The sequence below is a fragment of the Cajanus cajan genome, chromosome 2, assembly GCF_000230855.2.
Source record: "Cajanus cajan strain Asha chromosome 2, NIPB_CcT2T_4, whole genome shotgun sequence".
Taxonomy (NCBI): Eukaryota; Viridiplantae; Streptophyta; class Magnoliopsida; order Fabales; family Fabaceae; genus Cajanus; species Cajanus cajan.
This window is the reverse complement of record NC_138518.1, coordinates 49,005,159-49,030,885: the sequence shown is the minus strand read 5'-3', so window position 1 is coordinate 49,030,885 and position 25,727 is coordinate 49,005,159. Positions and strand designations below refer to the sequence as shown.

The following is a 25,727-nucleotide window of genomic DNA, read 5'->3' as shown; positions in this document are numbered from 1 at the left end:
AAAAAAATATTATTGTTTTATATAAATAATCTTTAGCAATGTTATAATACATTATCACTTCTATCGATTTGTGTTCATAACTATGTTCATTATCATTTCTATCGATTTGTGTTGTTTATCTTATATTTATATTTATCTGAAATATTTAATCTCTAAGCTCAATACCTTGCTAAGTTGAAAAACCCTATTGCTTATTCGCTCAAAAAGAACCCACTATACCATTGAGATTACTATTCCCACAAATAAAAATAATATTTTTTGATCTCCATGTATTTTTTAAAATACCAAACTCTAATTCGATTTTTTTAAACGAATTTCCATCCGAACAACAATAGGAAAAATAATGAATAACAAATCTAAATTAATCCCTGACTTATCTTTCAAATAATTATGTCCTTTAAAGCATTTATCAAAGATTCAATTCTCAAACACGCATATGGAAGATTGTTTATAAAAGAATATCATCCTTTAAATGAATAACAAATCTCAGTATTCCTTACAAACAACAAAAAAATAAAAGTAAAAATACCCTGTGTTGCAAGATTTTGATGGTTGTACACTCTTCCTATTTTTCGCTCCACATACGGCATCCATTGATTGACCATAAGGACAAACGTAATTAATTAATCAAAGAAAATGATGGAAAATAGATTTTGCAGATATAGAAAAAGGGTATTTGCTGGCAATGAATACCGTGAGTTTTCACATAATATTGGAAGAGAGAAAGACGACACATAGGACCCTAACTCCGTACAAATTTTGTAGCCTCCGCGAAACAGTAGGGTCCTGGCTTGTGTTTCCCTCCCTTCATGATCATATCATGTGAAAAAGCCAGACCTCATTTCCGTGCTGGCCACAAGAAAGGGTAATCTTCTAAGTTAGCAGATTTCCTAGCAAAAATTTCCAATCAATATGAAAATACTATACAAGGGACAACCTAGAGTGTGTGAGAAGAATTAATATCAGCCATATAACATGAATGGTCAATATATGGCTTTCACACTCAAGGTGGAACATGGCCCCAATTATTGCTCAACACGTACAGTACGGAATTTAGAAACTCCAGCAGAGTCCTCAGTTAAGTATTTGACACAACCGGGAGGAGGGGCATCAAACACATGAAGACCCACCTCGATTGTATGCGCATAGGAAGCTAACCAGTCAGCAACGTTGTTTCTTTCACGATAACAAGAGGAAAGTTGAACTGTCCAATCTCCCTCCATCAACTTAACTATGGAACGAACAAGAGGACCAAAATAAACATTTTTCACTGACCGTTTATTAAAAACATATTTCAATGCTTCTTTGCAATCAGTCTCGACCCACAGCTTCAAAATACCTTTCTCCTTAGCAAGCTTGAGGGCAGTGAAGATACCCCACAGTTCAGAAAAGATAACCACGTAATCCAAAAATTTCGGTGATCCAATTGATCTGACACAAAATGAAGGGGGAAAAAAAAATAAGAAATTGCAGTTTGTGACACTTAATAAAGACGTGTTTTTCTATAACGAAAGTCACACTAGAGACCCTAAGTGTATCCTCAAATTGACTTCATTTAAGAAAAAGTTACCCGCAGAACAAGGCTCCAAGATTCAGTGCGAAGCCAAAGCACCAAGAACCCGTGGAATCGCGAAAAACTCCTCCACAGCTAGAGTGACGATTCTGAGGCCTGAAGGACCCGTCTACATTAGCCTTGACCCATCCATTCTCAGGAAAGGTCCACCCAACTGCAATCTTGCGGAAGTGAGCCCCTGTTAATTGCCCGTAAATGTACAATTAGAATTATACCTTTACCCATGATGAGCAATATGGTAACAAAATGTGGATAAACATTGCTGATGGAGACCCAATTGCAATTGTGGAGACCTAAAAATCTACAATACTGTGTTTGCAAATCTACTTCCAGACCACAGCATAAAATCATATTCATCAACTAACAATGGAAAAAAAAAGATTTACCACTTCACCCCATACCTTTTGAAGCATCCCACCAAATTGAATTTAGATCTTTAGAAGGCGTCAAATCAGTCATGGTTACATCATCATTTATATGTGCTGACTGGACTGAGCAAGCTGAACTTGTAGCGTTTTGACATGTAGGATGACTTGGATTTTCTGCATCATAGGATGCCGATATGCTAGTTCCAGAAGAAGGCATGTCATTGTGAATTATAAGCGCTGAACAGAATCTTTCTGGAGTCTTATCTGTTTGCTTTGTTGGGGTTGAGCATCCCAAACCAATTGGAGAATTTTGATTAGTTTGGTTACTTGGATTTTGGATTGCCTCAGATTCAGATACCTTAACTATAGAAGGATTGATCTGGAGTGCATCTTGATTTATAAGCCCTTCTCGGAATTCTTTTGGATTGGAAGCATTTATAGTAGTATTCAGTGTGTTAACACAATCTGAGGTCCCTGGTATGCCAGAAAGTCCATGACAAGACAGAATGCAAGCTAAGGCATCCACAGCAGTCCGTAGAACAGGAGGAAGAACATCTGTTGAATGTGTCACCTGAAATATACAAATATATCAAACAGATTGAAAGAAAAGGAATAAGGTGGTTTTAAATAAGAATTTGAAAGTAAAACTATAAGAGAATATTGGGCTACTTTATATGAAATAGCTGTTGATAATCGCTCTCTCAAGTAGTTCATCTGAGAAGCATCAAGTGCTGTTGACTCAAAATTAAGCCACCGATCTATGGTTACTCTAACTAAATTATCAGGAGAAGACATAAACTCATCTCCTTCCGTACAATGCTTTGCGGGAGCAACTGCAATCTCTTTGGAAAGCAGGAATAATGGAAGTAGTCCAACAACAGTACAGCTCTGTATGCACATGCCCTGAGAGCTGCTCGTAATCTCCTCATATACAACTAAAGAGCTATCAAAACTTTTCTGAGATGACAAAATAGAATTAACAGAATGACTATTCAAGTAAACAGCATCGCCATTTTTAGTCTTCACAAAAAACTTATTTCCACTTCCGGGAGGAAAAAACAATTTCCCAACCATTGGATACATCCCAGCTACCAAAACAGCTTGAAGTATACCCGGATCATGGGCATTTGAGCAATAACTTGAAACATTCCCATGAATAAGCCCATTCCGATATAGTTCTTCCACTAATTTCTTACGCATGTTCAATAACTTTTTCATACTGCTTTGAGAAACAAAGTATTGAGAACAAAACCGTGATTCTAGACCCATTTTCTTTGAATTATACCAGCATTCATATGCTGCTATCATAGCAAACTGGTCACCACAACCCCCATACAAAGAAGCTAGCTCAGATCTAGCGGCTGCAGCTCTCTCCTTTTCATCAGGTAAAAGCGGAAGCACAAATGGATCTGTATACTCAGATGCACATGCAAGAGTTAAAGCTGGATCAAGGCAATTCATCAATATGGAAAAGAGAAGCATCCTGCTAGTTGATGGTTGAACAGGAAGAGAGCCAAGCTTCTCCCCTAGCTGGGTGAGCTGTTCATCAACTGACAATGCCCCGATCTCTTGAAGAACTCTAACACCATTTTGTATAGACTTAAATACTGGAGGATCTAATGTCCGGTTCAGAAACCCTTCTATTTTGCAGCTTGGATCAAGCAACTTCACCTGTCACAGTAAAAAAGGAGAACCAAATAACATGAGGGAAATTTTGTACTTATTATGTCTCAATTCATTTACACCCTATATTTTTTATGAGATATAATATGAAGCTGTAGGTCAATACAATAGTTGAGGGAAAAAGAAATCATAAAAAATGTGAGAAACACAAAAAATATAAAGGGTGGCAAAGAAAGAAATTAAAACTCAATCTTAGTTGTTTATCAAGGAGACTCTAAAAAACCCTTCAGAGTAGTGGAGTACAACGCTTAAACAAACTATATCTATAACCCATGCATGATGATAAGGAAGAAATTACACTTAAAATGCTTGGGTGACAGCCTGACAAGTAATAAGAGAAGGAGAATAATCTCCCATTGTTTGGGTGTTCAATAATAGATTGGAATTGTAACATACTTGAGCAGAAATAACCCCCCTTTGTTCTGAAATACCAAAATTTTGCTACCTTAAAATTGGGGAAGAATGAAAGAAAGACGCTTACAGGTTATCAAAGAGATATTTGACATTTCATTCATTTCCTTTATGATTTAACTCTCAAGCAAGATAACAGAGTTCTATACCATTCCTTTATTAATCTTTCAAATGAGCAGAAAGATTGTTTTGTTCTGTTCCAATCCCTTCCCAAATCCAACTCATCCCCCAAGTGTAAATCTTCGGGCATTTCTCCAATAGACAAAGTCATAGGGACTTTACCTATTTGCTTCTCACAACCTAATATGGAAGTTGCACCAAACTTGCACGATATACTCAAGATTAACATAAATGGATAACTGTCGATGGTAAAATATTAGGTAAGCCACTGGGCTGAATTCTATTATTTGGGAGTTACAGTGAGTTAATAATAGTTAGTTACACTTTTAATAGAAAGGGTAAAGTAGGGCTTATAAAAAAATATGGGCATTTTAGGCTATATAAATAGATGGTATAAAAGACTAGTGGCATTCAGTTTTAGCTTGAAAATTGGTTTGGGGAGAAAACTCAGGCTCTCAAAATTTTGAAAGGGGCAGCTTTAGTGTATATTAACAAAAGTATAATTAACAATTAATAACTAAGTATAACTCCTTCAGCTAAAACAACCCAGCCCATTGGGATCACCCAACATAGAATCATTGTGAATTCTCTGGTGTAGCTAAAAACCATTTCTTTTCTTCATATTTGTATATTTTCAACATTACATTTTTTGGTGATTATACAAAATTTTATCCTTTTATCATGGAATATTAAAAACACCAACTTTTGAGTTATCAACTGGGGAAGATGGATACCTGCAGACAGAGATCTTCAATAGGCATTCTCTTAATTTCAGGTGCCAAAAAATCTGGCAAGGAATCTGCTTGAACTTTTAAATATAGACGGTAACAAATTCCAGGTTGACAACGACTAGCACATCCCTTTCTTTGCTTAGCACTTGCTTTTGAAATCCAAGATGATTGGAGAGTTAACACATTATTGTAAGCATCATAACCTTTTCCTTTGACAAGTCCAGTGTCTATGACATACACTATATCATCGACAGTTACTGCAGTTTCAGCAATATTGGTAGAGAGAACAATTTTGCGGCATCCATGGGGTGGGGGCATAAAAACCTTCTTTAGCTCAATGGCTGGAACCATTGAATGCAGAGATATGACCCTAAACTTTGATCTTTTATTGAAAAAAGGGGATGCAAGCAATCTTTCACGTGTTTTAATTATCTCATCCCAACCTGGAAGGTAAACGATGATGCCTCCATCTTCTGAATCAACACATATTTTTCTTATCAGTTGCTCTATCAGGAAAACATTGACAACATTCGGGTTGACAATTGCAGGATATTTATCTATGAAAATTTTCCCTTCTTTGTTGGAAAAATCATTATCCATGTGCTTCTTCAGCAATTCAACGGCAACTTTCTGGTTTTCCTTCTCAGCAATCTCCAGTGCAGTTGTTCCATCTGTGGCCCTTAAAAGGCAATTTGCCCCTAAAGATAGGAGCATGCACATATCACCCACTTTACCTTTTCCAGCAAACACCATTAATGGATTTAGGCCAGTTAATGAATGCTGATAATCAAAGACCTTTGAGGTAGCTTTAGAATAAAGAAGCTCTAACAGTGAGCACCATTCGTCATTAGACCAAGCAAAATCAATTGCTTCATCTAGAGACAACTTTTCTGCCTGACTAAGTTCATGGTTATTATCATGGTGATTATATGCTCCAGATTTTACAATAGAAAGCACATCCTCCAAGTAGTAAGTCTTGACCTGACAACAGAGCAAGTGAACACTTGAGATTAGGAGTTTTGAATAAAAGCGCAGGTCTCAACTCACTCAGCACCAGAGTATGTGTGTATATATTAATTTAAAAACAGAGGTACAATAAGACAAAAAGGATGGATTGCAGTCTGTATCCCTGTGACAATCAGCTACAACAGTGGAAAATATTAAAAAAAAAACAAAAGAAAAGAAAAAAAAAACGCCTTTACAAGACAATAAAAATACAATATATATATATATATATATATATATATATATATATATATATATATTAATCTAACATGGACATGGCAGTCAAATGTGATAATTTGTTAGTTAATTCACAAGAATACTGTAAAGGTACCGGATATTTGAGTCCTGGAACATAGATAATTGGGCAGCCGCCAAAATATTGAGAAAATCTTGCAGCATCAGCACTAGCACTCATTAGTATCTGTAATATCACAGCAACAGGAGGGAAGATAAAAGGTTACAAAGATTAGTAAAAATTGAAAAATGATATGCATATGAAATTATGAATTAAATAGTAAATTGACTGGATCAAAAATAAATAATACATAAACGATAAACATAAGAACATTGAACAGACCAGACGTAGGTGGGGATTTGAAGGGAGCATCTCTCTGCATACAAGTTAAAAAGAAAAAAAGAGACATATAAGCTGAGAAACCAGCATGATGTTATATACAACCTATCAAGGTACATTTTACCAAAACACTTTTAAGAATTTAAGCAGAAGTACAAAATGATTTTATATCTCTAACATCATTAATTTGCTAAAAGGGTCACCTACTATTTATATACACACAAAGCCCAGTAGTATCAAGCGTAAAGGGGTATATTAGAAAAAACTCACGCCCCGCCTATCCTAGATCATTAAAATGGTTCACTAACCATTTATCCACACACTAAACACAACAGTGTTGGGCATGAGTGAGTGTAATAGAAAAAATCCAAGTCCCAAATAGGCTAAAGATAAGACAAACAAAGAATATACAAATGGAGAATAACTCTCACCTTACATGTTGGTTTGTACATTTGAGTTGGACTCAAACTCACATTCTAAAACATATTAGACACATACAAATGATGTCAAAAAGTTATAGGATAAAGCAATCATTGTCTTATAGCCCACACATTATAGTATTTTACTCTATTATTCTGTTAACACTTTTTTTTACTAAAAAGTGGATTTTAATAGAGAAGACAAACAAAGAATATACAAATGGAGAATAACTCTCACCTTACATGTTGGTTTGTACATTTGAGTTGGACTCAAACTCACATTCTAAAACATATTAGACACATACAAATGATGTCAAAAAGTTATAGGATAAAGCAATCATTGTCTTATAGCCCACACATTATAGTATTTTACTCTATTATTCTGTCAACACTTTTTTTTTTACTAAAAAGTGGATTTTAATAGAGAAGAGAACTCAAGATGAAATACTAAGAATAATTTGTGGTCTGAACAGGAAAAGATAAACAAAATTATGGAAAGCAACAGGAGCAGAGAAACAGAAATTAATAAAATATTGTAAAAGAAATATTAACATCTGTAAACAGCATAGAATTTAATCCATTGCAAACTAGAAATCTCCACATACTATCACCAACAACTACATCCCAATTTTACAACAAATTATGCTGCAAGAAATATTTTTTCATATTAATGGGATCACACTGTAAAATGAAAAGCTCAAAAATCCCTTTACATGGTCTACCTGAGGATTGCCAACATGAGGTCTGAGTATTTGTCCCTTTCATGAATTTCATCCTGAACAACAAATGAAGATCATCGTATTCAAAGTTTTGAACCAACTCACTGTAAAACACATGAGACATCTCTGCAGATTTATTCAACCACAATTTCCAAAATTAATGCCAAAGACACTAGCAGGTCTACCTAGCCATATTTAAAGTTTCAGTTAATTAACACATTTGAGGAATTATTCATATGAAAACATTTATTTCTAGCCACCTTAACAACTAAAAAATATAAGAATATAGGGCACAAACATGAAGTATTCACCAAAGATTAAGCACCATGTTTGAGCTCTAACATGTGATTAGAAAAAGGTAAATTTAATGAAGTACCATAATTATGTGACTAATGCAAGGAATGTCATCCTTCACAGACCGTGTCTTCAGAAAATGGGAACCTGTAGAAACCAACACCTTCAATAGAACTCCAGTAGTACACAGCACAATTGATGATTGCCTTCCACCTCTGCTTTCAAACCATAACTATATTGTTTTGAAAAATGAGTCAGCATATTTTATCACCAGCCACTCACTTACCCGCCCAAAAAAAAACCAAACAGTCTATGGATATGTAAAGTGTAAACATGGGATTTGCATGTGAAGCTACACCAGAAAGAATGTTATCAGTGCTAACAATGGGTACTGAAATTTCAAGGGGGAAAAAAAAAGGAACAAGATCTGTAAAAGAAATAATTATTGGCACACCAAAAAGAAATAAAAGAAAAAGGGTAAATAATTACTGTTTAGTTTAGATTTTAATATAATTGACTTTGAAAGAGTTGATGTTCAAAAAAATAATTTTAAAATAAGGTTAGGTCAAACATTTGGTCCCTATACTTGATACTGTTTTTCATTTGTCTCTACATAAAAAAATTTCTACATTTTGTTCCCTATACTTGACACCTATGAATACTTAGTCTTACACAAGTATGATATACAGGGACACGACAATTGTTTTGAAATTTGGGATACGATAAGTTTTGGAGACGTTAACAAAATTTTAAAGAAAAATTTATATAGGTGTAGAATATGGATAAAGAAAGTGGTATTAATTCTTTCTCATTAATTCATAACTATGATGATCACAATTTACAAAAATGATATTTGTGATCATAAAAAAAAGAATTAGTTTTTGCCCATATCAATAAAAGCACCTTTGGTGGAACTTAAAAAACAATAGCCTATGACTCAAGCATCATTACTAAATTACTACCTAATTCTAATTGTATCACTCTCTTCTCTCCTGTTACCATCATCTCGAAAAAAAATAGTTCAAAGTTTGGTTCATCAAGAGACAACTTGCCAATTGAAGAAGTCCAACACCATCATCAAGTGGTTGATACATACCTCCACCAATGTCCCACAACATAGTCACTCCTTTTTTATACCCTTCATCTTTTATAGACAAAAGTTAAAGGTTGAAAAGCACATAATCCAAAACTTCTAACCCTTTTGGATCCGTTTTGATTTTCTTCAAAGAAGTTTGTACTCCAATTCCATTCACAGCATGATAAAAAAAACATGTTGTACAAAAAAGCTTAAGACCAGCTTTTCGGATACTCTTCAGATATGTATCTAAAAGTATCCGACAATTATCCAAGAAAAAAATGGATAAAAAATAACTAACAGAGAAAAAGATTAGATACGTATGGATATGTATTTGAAAGTATCCGAGGAGTATCGGTATCTGACACGGGTACAACACCGATACTTCTCCATTTTTGGGTATCCAAGCTTCATAGCTTGATACTGGTTGTTTGTGTCTACATATAATTCTATATTTTTGTCCCTATATGAAAAAACAATTATGAATTAGTCCTTGTTTGCTATTGATACAATAGTGTTAGATATGAAACATTTACACTTCATTTTAGTGCCTGCATGTAAAAAGAAAAAGAAAAAAAATCCTTTGGTTACTACATCCAACACACTTTTGGATAAACAGCTTAATTAAGATCTTATTTAATAAGTCATGTTTGTTTGTTTAAACTTAAAAACAAGTGTTTCTAAACAAGTGCTTTCAAAAAAAAAATCTTTAAGAAGAAGACAGGAATTGATTCGTAAAAAAGAAACTGCTTATTTAAAAAAAAAAGTTTAGACAAACACATCAAAAAGCTTTAAAAAACGCTTTTGTAAGAAAAAAGAAGTTAAAACAAATGCCCCCCTTATGTAATAAGAACTTATGCAATTTTATGCACTTACGTTATAAGTGCTTAAAATTTAATAAATTGTTGCGTTTGGATATATATGTTGATAAGCAATTATATAATTTTAAAATATTTGGATGTATTATTATTTAAACACTTATAAAATGTCATTTTAAAAATTAAAAATTACAAATTAAATCTTGACTTATAAAAAAACAATATTTTTTTTAAAAAAAAATAACATTATATATCACAATAATATTAAAATAATTAAATTACTAGTCACCATTCAACAAATTTTGTGTGTTTGGATACCAGTTTGAAACCACATTCAACGAAAAAACATACATTTTAATACAGATAAAATAAAAGCTTGAATGTAGCATTGTTTTTTCAACTCCAATTGAGTTCAACTCAACTAGTTTCCAAACACACCCTTTAGCTTACAAAAAAGAAAATTAATAATAATATATGATAAATCAATTATATATATATATATATATATATATAACCATGATTAAAAATTATGAATCATAATGTTTAAAAGTAAAAAATCAATTTCATATATTGTATAAAACCATGAATAAAATAAATAAATAATTATTTTATAAATATCAACAACAATAGCAATTATGTGATGAGTGGAAACAACGATCTGTGAAACAGTAAATGAAACTCACAATAAAAAAGAAAAAATATTACATAATACATACCTTTGTCAAAGATTTTCACTAAAAAATATTGTGCTATTTCAGAACCAAAAGTAACAATGGTTTCTTTATAATAGATGAGATTTTGGGGGAAAGAGATAGAAAAAAATTTGGAGAGGGAGAGAAAAACAAAAACAAAGAGAATTTTTGGAGAGGTAACAAAAAAAAATTATAAAACTGATTTTAAATGAAAGAATTGAAAAAAGAATATATTTACATTAGTATCAAGATTTGAATATGAATATTTCTCGATAAGTTCCAACATAAGTTAAGTAATAAAGTATATTGGACAACTTATCAAAATAATTTCAAAACATCTTATAGAATACCTATAAGATATTTTATAAGTTTTCCTAAACACTCTTATAAGTACTTATAGAATAAGATAAGCAAAAATAAGTTATTCATAAGATCTTCCAAATGGAGCCTTAGACCATATAAGAAAAATATTCTAACAAAATTATAATATTGAAAAATGGAAAGGACTAATTTGTAAAATGTTTTTATGTAAGCACAAAATTAGAGAATTTTTTGTGCAGGGACTAAACCAAAAAAGTGTCAAATAAAATCACCAAGATTTCAATTGAACCTTGGAATTGACCCGTGTTGGGAATGATATTTTAAAATTCAGTTTAAAAGAAATGAATTTCTTCAGTTAAGGTAAAATAAAATCTTCCACCAAACAAAAAGTAAAATCAACTTTTAAGAATGAAATTACTAGAGAAACAATAATTGCTCTCTTAAAATTAGGTAGCTGACAATGAGAGTAATTTTTTTCCTATAAACTGTAATTTATTCTGCATTTAGAATTGCATTGATGAGAAGCAAGAAAATAAAAAGCTATTGTATTTAGAATTGATTCTAATTTTTAGAATCAATTTTTCCAAAACAATAAATTTGCAGACAAACATGTTTCAAAATAACAGGAATCAAGTTTAAATTATAAAGTACAGCCATAATAGTCAATGACAACCATAAAACCAACAGGAATTTGAGGGGAAAAGTTATACTCCTTTGACTTAATAATGAAAAACTCTTAATAAACTTCAAAAGATTCAATAAAAAATTATGTGTCTTGTGTCCGCACCACATGAATACCATTAAACAAACAGGCATTCATGGGGAAATTTTATTCTTCTTTAATTTATTAATGAAAAAATCTTAAGACACTCTTTCAAAAGATGCAATAAAAAGAAAATTTACAGGTCCACATCACATTAGCACAACAATAGCCCAATCATCACAATGTCCAAGGTTCAAACAAATGACTCTTCATTTGCCAAATGACTCAAATCCAGAACAAAAGGACAGCAAAACCTTTACTAGCAAAGATGCATAAATAAAAGTACCTTGTATCCAACAGTGTTTCCAACAGTCTCTCCTCTCTCACTAGAGATTCTCTCAGAAACTAAACAGACAAAGACATATCTGTTAACAAATGATATCACAGGGACATTGAGAAAATTAAGGTTGCACACCTGAAGTTGTAGAGATACGTTGAGGCTGAGTGCAAACTATTTTGCAGACCTCACCCTTACCCCACATGTTATCCAAAATATATTGTGGGACCTGAATCATATATAATGAAAAGTTAAATGGGCAATTGTAAACATGAAAGAAAATAATTTCTAAAAGAATCAAACATTTATTGAAAGATCCAGGCCTACATATAGTGCCAAAAGTTCTCGTAGGGCAAACTCCAAAACACAACATTAAGAACATATTAGTGTGTCTTCAATTATCAACTCAGAAGCACAGATATAATGTGGGATACGGATATGATATGATACGAACACAAAAATATAAGTATTTTAAAAATTTATGAGACAAAATAGCTAATATAAAATTTAAAATTAATCTAAAGTTAACATAAAATAAAAAAATTTAAATCACAAGAAAAAATTCAAGTTTTTAAATTGAGCATACCTCATTACAAACATAATAAAATACAAAAATTTATCCAATTATTGTGGTATTTTAATTGATATTGGTCTAAGTTTAAAAAATAAAATTATAAAAAAGAAACTCAAGTGTCCTTGTAGCATTTGATAAGGATACATAGCTGACACAGCTACAACATGACAGACACTATTTAAAAGTGTCTGGGCTACTTAAATTTTCAAACAAGCCATCTCGGGTTCCAAAAAGCCAGTGTACAGTTTTTTTTTTCTCCCTTAAAAAAGAGCATGCATAAGCATAACAAGAAGGTAACTGAAATGCACCAATCATAATAAATATAACATCAAAAACATTATTTAGAAACAGACCCAATGACAAATTTACATAAATGTAGTCGTACAAGGTACAAACTATAATAAAGACAAAGCAAATACCTGAGTGGTCTTTCCACAACCAGTCTCACCACATACGATTACTACCTGCTTTATAAAATGAAAAGGATAATAAGGCCGAAACATGCAAAGTTGCAAACATGAAATATTCAAATCCAACTAAATTGCTATATTTCAATGGGTTAAACCAAAATCTTAACCAAAAAATGTTTGAAATATTTAACATGTAAGCATTACTATGTTGTGCTGCAATATGCAACCAAGCTACCAAGAAGATGCATGTCCAATGAAAATTTTATTAAGGCCAAAACTCAACATTAAATTAACCTGGTTAGATTCAACAGTTGATGTAATGACATCCTTCAAGGATGCAATTGGAAGCTTAGATCTCTTCTCAGCGATCTGCAAGAATGGAAAGCAAATTACTTAATCATTACTATGAGGAATTAAATATACAGAAGATGAGTAATAATATGATAGAGTCCAGCCAACAAAATACATATACAAGGTCTATATACAGTGTAAAAAGAACACAAAAATTGCACCAGTTTCAAGTCAGAGGGATTCTTCATTCTTGCAGAAAGGTCCTCCAATTTGTTAGTAATTTCAACTTTGCTCATACAAGGCTGACAGAAAAAATCATCTTCCTTTTGTTCCATTCTGTTAGTAGTGTCACTATATGCTCCAATCATGTCTCCCCAAAGTTCTTCATCACCAGATGGATAATGCATTAATAAACCACCTAATACCTTCTTTGACTCTTCAGAAAATATGAAACAACGAAGATTCTCTAACTTGGCAGTGGTGGGAATCTTATTTTTGATTTTGTGCACAGATAGTTTCTGTTTAATCCCACTCCTACACAACACAGGTTCATTATCAAGAAAACAATATGTAAAACTCTATAAAACAAATATATTAGTAAAAATGTAAATTAATTCTTACACACTAAAGGAATTTCAATATGCAAATTTATACGAGCTATACTAGGCAGTTAGCAATTACCCAAAATTTTCAACTCGTAACCCCATTTTCTGGGATAAATGATGCACTGCAACACATTCTTCTGGAGACAAGTTAGCTTCAAAATTGTACACTGCAGACAAAATAAATAGTCTGTGACTGTATAACTAATGCAATACGCATATGCCAAACAAACTGATATCAATAGAAAATCATCCTGTGAAGATTTTCAATGTCTATGAGCCCTTATGAACTATCCAGAAAGATTGAAATTTATCAATAAGCCAAATGCATGCCCAATTCACCAGGAAGGTTCAGAAAGAGACCACTGAATCATAAAAAAAAAATTTCTCAAGAAAAAATAATAATAATAAGAGTTGCCCATATCATATTTCCATGTGAAACAAATAAACCCCATTGGCATTCTTAGTCAGCGAAACCTTCATCATTTGATGCTAAAAAAATTTCTAAGGTCTGGGAAATCTGAATCATTGTTGATTCATCAACAATGGGATTTTGATGCTGAGATGGCTCTGGCTCCTTATTCTGCATTTTCACCGGCATGCCAACATGAATAAAATTGAAATGGACATAGAGTAAAACAAGTCTATACAATAATACTCAGACTTTAAGCCAAACATGAAATACCCCAATACCTGATTTGACTCTTCAAAAACTGTGACTTGAGGAAGACTACCCACATCCTTGGCAGTGTCAACCTCCTTTTTGGTTTTGGTTTTGGTTTTGGTTTTGCGAACGGACGTCTTCTTTCTAATCACACGCCTATGCAAAATGCATGCTTAACATCATTAAAACAATATTTAAAACTGAAAGAAAACAAATCCAATTTAATATGGAAATTTAATTTGTGCTGCACTTAGAACTCACCCAGGAAATTTACCACTATGCCCCACTTTTTGGCATAACTTCCCCACTAGAGCAAGATCTTTAATGGAAAATTTATCTTCAAAATTGTACACTGCAATCAAAATTCAGATCATGAATGGACACGTTTACAAGCCACAAAACCTAAAAGCTACATGACATAAATTTATACAAGCCACAAAATTTATATGAGCAACACATCATCCTTCAAAGATGTTCATAAAAGCTATACGACATAAACCTCTACAAGCCACAGAAATTTATATGAGCAACATATCATCCTTCAAAAATGCCCAGTGTCAATGAGCTTTCACAAACTACCCAAAAGAATTCAAAATTTCTCAACCAGACAAAACGGTTACATACCCAGTCAGCATAAAAAACCAAACTAAATTATATATACAAAATACACAAAATATTCTACGAGCAATACGCGCGCACACACATAAAAATAACAGCAATACTAATTATTTCCCCTAAAAGAAACCGAGTAAGCAGAACAAAATCTTGTTGTCGGTGCTTGAATAATAAATCAAACCGAATGCGACGCATAATTTGAAGTGAAGTGAGGGAGTAAAGCAGAAGCAATGCGAGATTATGAGAAAAGTAACGAATAAGATTGCTAACCTCGATCGTTGGAAGCCATGAAGTTGTTGAGTGTCTTTGAATGCTTTTCTAACACAAACTTTGAGTTGGGATCGAGAAGCTTCTGAGATGGCTCAGGCTCCTCCAAACCAAGAAGAAGAAGAAGAAGAAAAAGCGTGAAGCAGACACAACAAATGAACAGTGCAATGCAAGTAGAGACTCGAAATGAAACAGTGTCGGCGAGTCGCGATTGCTTCCGCTTGCGGCTTCCGAGGTTCGGCCAAGTCTTTATAATCCTTGTGCAATTCTCAGTAGGAATTAGGGATTTTTGTTTTAGAATAAAAAAATTAGTTTTCCCTTATTTTTATATGATTAAATTTAAATTAAAATCACTATAATAATTTAATAAAATATTTATTTTTTTAAGAGAATATTATATATTATATTAGATTGTGCAAGGTCAGGGATTCAGTGGTAGGGGTTGATCCACGCTTAAGTAAGGTCAGGGGTTCAAATCCTGCGTTAAATCTTGGGGTCAGCTATCCCATCTTTTAAGGTGCCTCCAACGTAGCGAGAAGATTAATCACTGTTATCGACGGTGGGTACTCCAAAAACCAAAAAAAATAAAAAATTGTGCAATCCAAAACATAATCTGAATCGTTTTAAAAATGTATTAGATTTAATTTCCAAGTCCAAATCTATCCAAATAAGTCCAATCGAATTTTCCCATAGAATTGGGGTTATGCTCACTCCCGATAGTTATTAAAAATGTATGATTGTATGCGAAAGAAGATAGTAGTTGTTAAAAAATTCTTTATTTTATATTTTTTTCTTAATAACTTAGTGTGTAATGTTCCATCAAATATCAAGATCAAAAGCTATTATTGAATGCGGTACCTCATTTATTTATAATATATTATCATATCAGAACTAAATTTATAATAAATAATTTTTAAATATATAGTATACATAATAAATATTACTTGTCATATCTAGTATTCACTATTCACTTGTTTTATTATTGATTTTTTTTTAAATATGATTGATTATTTTTAATAATGTCTCATCTTTCAATCAATATACGATCTTATTTAAAAAATTAAGCTTAGTATCACTTAAATTAACAAAATTTTCATAATCAATTACCATTGAATAATTATTTTTTGTTACTAAAAAAATTTATTGTTATCTGTTAAATTATAATATAATTAATTAATAAATAAGAATCATATTGGTGTATCAGAAAAGGCATTGTAGCGTAGTTGTTCAGGATGAAACCCAGTAGTGAATATATAGTTATATGCTCATCAACTTATCAACATAGTGGCGCAGCGGAAGCGTGGTGGGCCCATAACCCACAGGTCCCTGGATCGAAACCAGGCTCTGATAAAGTAGAGTGGCTTCCGCCAATTATTTTTTTCTTGTCATTCTCTGATTTTCAACCCTTTCCTCAAGTCCGAAACATCCACCAATCCTAACCCTAATCTTCATCTATTTGTTTCCACCAAATTTTTTGAATTCTTCTGTTTGCTGCAAATTTCTCTCTCTCTCTCTTTCTCTGGTGAGCATTCTCTCTCTGTCTCTTTTTCTGGTGGCAAATGTACAATGAATTTTATGTGGAATCTACAATTTAATCTATATTCTGAGCTTATTTTTTGAATTGAGTCAAATGAGACGTCATTATTCTGTAGACTGAACCGTAGTGATACTTCTTCCTCGCTACAGAATGCGGTTACTGTGCTTCTGATCTTTACTTGAATTTAGTCCTTGATTGGTATTTGATGAAAACATAAATATAGTGAAATTAGGTTAGTTATGATAGAAATTGATTACTTGATGGTCTTCTTGTATGCTTATAGTGATAGAAAAGTCCTAATTCTCGTTTGGCTTATGATTGTAATTGTGAATTGCTTTAGTTGGTTTTTCTCTCTGTCAATAGGGATATCATCAGTGAGATAGTGTTGACACTGGAAGGAAACTTATGCTTCTCATGTATGTTTACACTTTTGTTTTTTTACTGAATACTTGTATTTTCAAAAGAAGAGTTTATTTATGTATTCTTCTGTTTTACTTCTGCTAGAACTTTGATATGCTCATTAATCTTTGTTGCTGGGTGTTGGAAAATAGGAAAGGGTAATGTAATTTTGTTAACACTTTTCTGTTTGCCTATTTTGGCAGAGCCTTGGAGAACAATAACCTCTCTGGTTCCATTCCCTCAGTACCTGTTCCAAACTGGTTCTGAAACAGTTTTAAAACTGTTGTTGGAACCAAACCAGTTCAGAACTGGTTTATGGAAATCTGAATCAGTTTGTGAACCATTGAAAACAGTTCTATTCCTGGCACAAGAAACTTTCCTCCTGCATAACCTTACTATGTAATGTGCATAACAAATGACCTTTGCTACTACACTGTTGAAGTCATGTAAGAGTCATATAAGAACTTCATTATGTAACAAAAGAAAAGTGATGGTAAGAAAACATTAAAACAAAAATAGAAATTAAATAGACTAAATTAAAGCATAAACTATACTTAGATTGTGAAATATTAATTTTGCCAAGAAATTTATGGGTATAGATCTGTAGTTAACATATATAAGTGATATGTAATAAACCAAAAAAAAAAAATGTAATAAAAGACAAATGCTTTCAAAAGTTGAAAAATTATTAAAAGTAATTTTTTTTAGAAAAATAATAAAAGAACCAAAGGCTAAAATATCATCCTCAAAACAACAAAGGTGCATCTATCCTTGATTTAATGGTTAAGATTACTAGATACTTTAATTGAAATCAAAATGCACCCTCACTTTCCCACTTTAGAGGAATTAAACCTTCCTAAAAACTGCCATTCTTAATAGGGCAGAGTTCTGCCACCACTCAAGGCTGAAACCGAAGTTGACGGCTTTATGCCAGTGGCTGGAAAAGTTATGATTACAACCTCTTCTATTGTTACACATTTGAAAGCAGTAAGGAAAATTTTGCAGTAGAAACCAAATAAAGCATTTTACAATCTTGCTATCACTTCCAATTATATGAACCCCTGATTGAAAAGCTTGGAGACTTCTAACTGAAAACCTCATATTTAAAAATGTGGAGGTGAACTCTTTTTCAGTTCCAGGGACATGAAAATGAATCTGGTTTAAAGGTTCAAGCCTTCAGCACTTTTTATGCCTTCATGACTATGCCTGTGTCCCTCATTTTTTCACTTGCAAGTTAGTGTGCTCTTCCACCTTTTGTTTCCGCCACCCTTTTGTATTTGTTGATTGTATTTGTGTTTTTTGTTATTTGTTTTTTTCCCATGCTTTAGATTGATGATTATGGTTTCTGTGTAGTGTCTCTCTGATCATTACTGAATGAATGGACACTAGAAAATTACTACCCCTTTTGAGAGCTTCTATGAATTCCAAGTCACCGAAGCAAGGCAAGCTCATTCATCAGAAAGTTGTAACTTTGGGCTTGCAAAATGATATTTTCTTATGCAAGAACGTGATTAACCTATATCTTTCTTGCCATTTGTTTGATCATGCAAAGTGTGTTTTTGATACCATGGAAAACCCATGTGAGATATCCTTGTGGAATGGCCTGATGGCAGGTTATACTAAGAATTACATGTATGTGGAAGCCCTAGTGCTTTTTGAGAAACTGTTACACTACCCTTACCTGAAACCTGATAGTTATACATACCCTAGTGTTCTTAAGGCTTGTGGGGGACTCTGTAGATTTGTCTTGGGAAAAATGATACATACGTGTTTGATAAAAACTGGTTTAATGATGGACATTGTTGTTGGAAGCTCTCTTGTGGGTATGTATGCAAAATGCAATGCATTTGAGAAAGCTATACAGATGTTCAATGAAATGCCTGAAAAGGATGTGGCATGCTGGAATACAGTGATTTCTTGTAATTACCAAAGTGGAAAGTTCAAAGAGGCCCTACATTATTTTGGCATGATGAGAAGATTTGGATTTCAGCCTGATTCAGTTACAATCACAACTGCCATTTCCTGTTGTGCTAGACTTTTGGATTTGAACAGGGGAATGAAAATTCACGAGGAATTAATTAATAGTGGGTTTCTTCTAGATAGTTTCATTATCTCTGCTCTTGTTGACATGTATGGAAAATGTGGTCACCTAGAAAGGGCCATAAAGGTTTTTGAGCAGATGCCTAAAAAGACTATTGTTGCTTGGAATTCCATGATTACTGGATATGGTTTGAAAGGTGACAGCATTTCATGCATTCAACTTTTCAAGAGGATGTACAATGAAGGAGTCAAGCCAACTTTGACTACTTTAAGCAGTTTAATAATGGTTTGTTCACGATCAGCCCGACTGCTAGAAGGGAAGTTTGTACATGGATATATACTACGAAACAGGATACAGCCTGATGTTTTTATTAATAGCTCACTCATGGATCTATACTTCAAATGTGGAAAGGTAGGGTTGGCTGAAAATATTTTTAAATTAATACCAAAGTCCAATGTAGTTTTTTGGAATGTTATGATTTCTGGATATGTGGCTGAAGGAAATTTTTTTGAAGCCCTTGGCCTCTTTAGTAAAATGACAAAATCCTTTGTTGAGCCGGATGCTATTACTTTTACCAGTGTTTTAGCAGCTTGTTCTCAACTAGCAGCACTAGAGAAAGGTAAAGAGATTCACAATATGATTGCTGAGAGAAATTTGGACAACAGTGAAGTGGTTATGGGAGCTCTCCTTGATATGTATGCAAAGTGTGGTGCTGTAGATGAAGCATTTGGTGTTTTTAAATGTTTGCCAGAAAGAGATCTGGTGTCCTGGACTTCTATGATTACTGCTTATGGGTCCCATGGTCAGGCCTATGAAGCTTTGGAGCTTTTTGCTGAAATGCTGAAGTCCAATGTGAAACCTGATAGGGTTACTTTTCTTGCTATATTATCTGCTTGTGGCCATGCTGGGTTGGTTGATGAAGGATGCTATTACTTCAATCAAATGATCCATGTTTATGGCATTATGCCTAGAGTTGAACATTATTCATGCTTGATAGATCTTCTTGGGCGTACTGGAAGATTGCATGAAGCGTATGAGATTTTGCAAAGAAACCCTGAAATCAGGGATGATGTTGGATTGTTAAGCACATTATTTTCTGCATGCCGTTTGCACAGAAATATTGATCTGGGAGTTGAAATTGCAAGAATGCTCATTGATAAGAATCCTGATGATTCATCAACCTATATTCTATTGTCAAATATGTATGCTTCTGCACATAAATGGGATGAAGTGCGGATGGTGAGATCAAAGATGAAAGAGCTTGGATTAAAGAAGAATCCAGGGTGTAGTTGGATTGAAATTAACCAGAAGATCGTACCTTTCTTTGTTGAAGACAATTCACACTTGCATCTAGAACTGGTTAATAAATGCCTTTCATATCTTACTGGTCACATGGAAGACGAGTCGGAGCCATTTATATATCATTCTGATGTTGAAACATTGATATTTTATTAGTTTTCAAATTTGCATAGGAGGATAAGCTTTGGAGCTAGACATGGGGATCCTAAAACAATGATCCTTGGTGCGAGTGACTGGCGCTAAAATCCAAAATGGACCTAAAAAGATGACATCAACACAAAAAGAACTCTGGCTTTCCATTGCTCGTTGCAATTTCATCCAGGCTTACTAACTCAATGGAAAGGAAGCTGCTGCTCATAATACATGGAAGGAAATGTACTTCATTCAATTTTTCATTCAAAATTGTTTGTTCGCAATTCAGTGTACACTCACGCACATGTAATAGAAAGACAGATTGACCTCTCCTCTCTCTCAGTTGTCAAATATCTAAAGGAAAAAGGTTGCATGTTAAACTGATAGATTTTCTAGCTAGCACAGAACATTACATTCTTGCAGAGGGAAATACAATTTGTAGCACATGTAATGACTCTTATTGTTTACTTCATCCGTACTAATTTGTTGATAGTTATAATAAGTCTTTCCCGATACTAGCATGTGTCAACCTCTCCAACATTTGTTTCTCACCCAGCTAATGGATATTTTGTAAAAGCATGGATATTAATTTGAATGGCTGTTTTTTGATTTTCATTTTTCCTTCTCTGTTCTAGTACACATTGTTAAAACTTAACTTTGGAATCGTCTATTTATTATATAATGTGGTTGTCTACAGTGAGTGGGTATTAAATAGTGAATGAATGCATCATAAGGTTTAAGCCGTTAGATACATATAAAAATTAATGATTGGTTGAGATTTATTAGTTATTACCGCTACTTAATACTATCTGTTATAATAAAATTTGCTACTTGGTCCCTGTGTGAAAATTTGAAAAATTTTAAAATTGCAGGTGAAGAAGAATCCTAATCCTTTGAGTTGTGGGTGTCCATGTCCAGCAGTGATACTAGGGATTTAAGGATAAAAAAGAAAGAGAAGGAAGATGGGTGTTTGGGAATGAGATTGTCACTAAATTAAAGCAAAAGAAGGGTGAAGGGATCGCTAGAAGATTTGATGGCATGTAGAGACAAATGATAACCGCTCTGGCCTTCAATCTAAAGCCACCCAGGCAAATGAGCTGCTAGCAGCAGTTGCAATCAACAGAGCTGAGAAACTGGAGCACAAAAGCCAACCACTCGTTTAGGAGATTGGTGATGTTGCTATTAATGAACCTGATCTTCAAATCTTCTCTATTTTGAGTCACTCAGGTTCAGTATATTTGATTTGTTTCTATTTGCTTGGTCCATTTTTGTAGATGGGTTTGGGATCTCGTGGTTTGCAGGTTTTCCAAGCCTGGAAGGGTAGTAATGTCAGTTCCAATTTTGGAATTCGATTCTATGTTATTTGATTTACCTTTTCGTTTTTCTTTGTTTATCAAATTTGGTGTCACAATTCTGCTCTCCAAAAATTTCCCTTTATTGCAAGTACTTAAGTTATTGATCATTGTTCCAGAACGTATTTTATTATTTTCTATTATATTTGTTGTGGTTGTAGCTTCAATTCTAATTTTTATTTTTTGAATTGTTATTTGTTAGGTCATATCATATGTAATATAATATGCTATGTTATTTTGGAGATGCTCTCAAATCTTAATTAATTTAAGTGCTCCAGTAAAATCCACATAATGATTCTTTTTTTCTTTCATTTTGATTAACTGAAATTCAAATTTATCTTGGCAAATAACTCATGTTCCTCTCAACACGGTTATGGGACTCTGGTTCACAATGACTCTAGTTCATCTCTGACATGTTTCTAACCTTGTATGGGACTTGAACATTATTACCTGTGTAGCCTTAAGACCGACCCCCCTACTTGCGATTCCATTGCCTTGTTTTTTTCTAGTTGACTCATTTATTTTTATTTGTTCTGTTCACTGACCTTGATAATATTGTACCTCAGCTTCCCATAATTTCTTTTTTTCTGAGCTTACATTGTTAGAAATTTGTTTGCTAATTGTTTGCAAATCCAAAACCTAAATATTCATAATAATGTCTTCCATGCAACCATTTGTAGACCAAATAGTTTGAAGTGGTATTTTAGTTTCCTTAATGGTTTCTGATATTATTTCCATTAGTAAAAATGTATGTATCGTAAAGTCCTATGATAAAAATTGAAGATAGGATTAAATATGTTTAGTCCTCGAAATTTTGTCAATTTTACTTTTTGTTTCTGAACAAATTTTATTTGGTTTTAATCCCTAAACTTTTTCTCCAAGAAAAACAATTTTGACACTAGATGCTAAAATGTTAACGGAAGGAAAAATTCAAGAACTAAAAATGAAAATTAACAAAAATTTAGGGACTAAAACTAGTAAAATTTATTTGGAGACTAAAAATAAAAATCAAAATAAAGTTTAAGGTCTAAAAACATATTTAATCTTTTGGAGATATTATCTTCTTACAATCGGTGGGAAAATGCTTGATTTCAACAAGAAGAAAGTTGTCAAGGGACCCTACTTGTTTCAGAGCAAATCTGAGCTTAAGTTTGGCAATCAGGTTCAATATGAGTGCAGTGGAGGAACCTGTAATGATAATATCATCAACTTATATAAACACATAAACATGCATGCCCATTCTTGAGAATGAAAAGAGAAGGATCACAACGGCCAGAGACAATCCCAAACTACAATAGGGTATTAGTGAGCCTATCATACCAAGCTATAAAAGTCTGTTTAAGCCCATAAGGCCAAGGGCTTGTCAGTTGTGTCAAAACTAGGAGGTTATGACCACTTGCCCATTAAGAAAGGCATTGTGGACAACAATTTGTTGGATGGACATTTGTGAGTAATAAAACAGATGGTGACATGTTTAACAATTGGAGAAAATGTTTCAGTATAATCAAAACCAAGTTGTTGATGAAATCAATCTTTAGCAATGGAGCACACCTTGTATTTATTGATACTGCTATCAGGATTTTACTTAATGCGAAATACCCACTTGTAGCCAATGGCTTGTAGGTGAGAGGGCAACAAAATTGAGGAAGGCGACATATTCTTCTTTCATTGTTGTGAGCCATTATGGGTGAGCCAATGCCTACTTAACAATAACAAGTTCAATGTGTGCTATAAGCACTTGTGGCTTGAGACTACCAATTTTAGAGCTGGTTACCATAGGGTGAGTATTGAGACATCTTTGGATGTATAAATCCTGTCAATAGAGTCAAGGCATTTAAATTAAAGCCTTTGTGATGAGATGAGGGACCGAGAAACACATTCCCTTGACCGAAACTTAATACTGTCAAATATTTTGTATTGAATTAATTTTTATAGAGCAATTCATCACTTCAAATCAAGGACTTGTGCTAAGGTATCGTTGGTACAACAACATATACAGAGCTCAGTGACTCTAGCTATCATGCTGACTCAACATGTAACTAACTCCGAGAATCTTGTTACATATATGCACACATGACTCTTAACTACTATACACTCTGATATGGAAGCAGGCGTGTTTGATTGAAGAGATTGAGAGTTTGTTTGATTTGTAAAAACGTGTTACTAGACAATATCAAAATATACTTTGTTCCCTGTTTGATTTAAGAAGGATCATAGGACAACCCAAATCAAGAGAAGATAAACAAGAAGAAAAAAAAACGTGTTACTGAAGAGTATGCGTATGTGACATTAATCCAAAATCGTCAAATTTCCAATCCTTTGGGTTACATTCATATAAAAGGATTGAATCATCTTTGAAGATATCGGATGACAACCATAAGGTCCATAACTTGGCCTATCACCTGTTTTTTTGCCAAATAACACATAGCTTAAAGGTGACAGAATTAAATAGTTTCAAATACACACATCTATATGTAACTAGTCATTTCAAATTATGTTGAGGAAAAAACTTGTCATTTTAAATTGCGAAACACTATTCACATAAACTAATGCTATAATGCTATGTTTGTTAGAGAGGAAGAGTGTAGAAAAGAAGCGGAAATATATATATATATAGAAAAGTGTAAAAAATAGAGGTTGTTTAACCAAAGAAAAATAGAGTGGAAGATATTTTTTTTTAATTTATTTAATTTTAGAAGAATAAAATATAGAGATGGATCTACTTAGTTTTATTAGAATTATTTCACTCAATAATTCATGTTTTACATTGATTTTTAACGATTTAATCATTGAATTAAGAGTTCTTAATAAATAAATTAAATCTATAAATTTTTGTAAAGTTTGAAAACTATATAATACTACATTATATAGATTACATTAATGTATAAAGTTACGTCAAGTGGGGTCTTAAAGTCAAATGAATACTTAGAAACAAGCTTGATGTGAAAGTTAGATTAGTAGTTTAAGGTTACAACTAGCACGACAATATAGATTTCACCAAAAAAATTGTCCTAGCTAGATTAGAAGTTATAAGAATCATGCTAGTCTTGTAACTCATAAAAATATACAGATATTTGAAATAGATGTGAAGAATGTCTCTTTAAATGGTATAATTGAAGGGAAAGTTTATTCAAAACAATCTCAGATTTAAAAATTCATACATCACAAATCATTATTTTAAAGTAAAGAAAGCATTGTGTGGATTTTCATGAGAAAGGTATTTTGAATATAAAGTTTATAGACACATCATCAATTAGTTGATATCTTTAAAAATGCTTCAACTCAAAATGAAGTGTTTAACAAACTAATGCATCATCTCTTTATCATTAACGTATCATGCATATTAAATTCTCAAAAAAAAAATTCTCATGTGTTTAATATGTCTAATCATTGTGAGGAAATTGGAGAAGCTTGCACCATTGTTTGGACATTGGACATGCATATAGTTGTCTCATAAATATTTATTACACTCAAAAATTCTTTCTACACATCCTTTCACTTTCTCAACTAAAACCTTAAACAAAAACCTAGAAACCAAAAGCTTCATTTGAACTATCATGACACCTAAGAGGATTGAAGTTACCAGAAGACCAAAGGTTCCATGGAGGAATGCCCTAAATCTAACCTCTTGCTTAGGAAGTGATTTAACCTTTTGACGCTACATAAAGATGGTTTTCCTATGAAGATTAGATTGGGAGGCA

At 32.9% G+C, this 25,727-nt stretch overlaps 2 protein-coding genes across 8 annotated transcripts; one reads left to right on the top strand and one right to left on the bottom strand.

Annotated features, from left to right (window-relative positions):
- Window positions 1-444: 444 nt before the first annotated feature.
- Window positions 445-15,557, bottom strand: LOC109809861 (DExH-box ATP-dependent RNA helicase DExH6). 2 transcript variants are annotated; one of them, XM_020373267.3, is made up of 19 exons: window positions 15,270-15,557; window positions 14,646-14,736; window positions 14,414-14,540; window positions 14,198-14,303; window positions 13,800-13,890; window positions 13,340-13,652; window positions 13,122-13,196; window positions 12,837-12,881; window positions 11,982-12,072; window positions 11,853-11,911; window positions 7,980-8,129; window positions 7,607-7,659; window positions 6,469-6,502; window positions 6,223-6,312; window positions 4,890-5,867; window positions 2,611-3,612; window positions 1,975-2,512; window positions 1,571-1,751; window positions 445-1,431 (listed from the first exon to the last, which is right to left on the bottom strand). In XM_020373267.3, the coding sequence occupies exons 1-19, from the start codon at window positions 15,286-15,288 to the stop codon at window positions 1,026-1,028; spliced, it is 4,449 nt and encodes a 1,482-aa protein (XP_020228856.1). In that variant the 5' UTR covers window positions 15,289-15,557; the 3' UTR covers window positions 445-1,025. The 2 variants fall into 2 exon arrangements, with proteins under 2 accessions (XP_020228856.1, XP_082924472.1); XM_083068346.1 differs by lacking the exons at window positions 14,198-14,303; window positions 15,270-15,557 and having other exon boundaries at window positions 14,646-14,659.
- Window positions 15,558-16,518: 961 nt separating this feature from the next.
- LOC109808188 (Tetratricopeptide repeat (TPR)-like superfamily protein) lies at window positions 16,519-22,232 on the top strand. Of its 6 annotated transcripts, XM_083068345.1 has the most exons (3): window positions 16,519-16,788; window positions 17,167-17,219; window positions 18,556-21,631. In XM_083068345.1, exon 3 carries the CDS (start codon window positions 18,581-18,583, stop codon window positions 20,696-20,698), a length of 2,118 nt encoding a protein of 705 aa, XP_082924471.1. In that variant the 5' UTR covers window positions 16,519-16,788; window positions 17,167-17,219; window positions 18,556-18,580; the 3' UTR covers window positions 20,699-21,631. The 6 variants fall into 6 exon arrangements, 3 of the variants coding, with proteins under 3 accessions (XP_082924471.1, XP_020226667.1, XP_029129288.1); XM_020371078.3 differs by lacking the exon at window positions 17,167-17,219; XR_003805018.2 differs by lacking the exons at window positions 16,519-16,788; window positions 17,167-17,219 and having other exon boundaries at window positions 17,703-20,917; window positions 21,547-22,232.
- The last annotated feature ends 3,495 nt before the right edge of the window (window positions 22,233-25,727 follow it).

Bases quoted from the DNA above. Each gene is read 5' to 3' on its own strand.
- LOC109808188 (XM_020371078.3), top strand. From the start codon at position 18,581: ATGGACACTAGAAAATTACTACCCCTTTTGAGAGCTTCTATGAATTCC.
- LOC109809861 (XM_020373267.3), bottom strand. The intron at 13,653-13,799 runs GTAATTGCTAAC...TGTGTTGTGTAG, and splicing joins TTACGAGTTGAAAATTTTGG to GAGTGGGATTAAACAGAAAC. The intron at 5,868-6,222 runs GTACCTTTACAG...CTCTGTTGTCAG, and splicing joins TTCCAGGACTCAAATATCCG to GTCAAGACTTACTACTTGGA.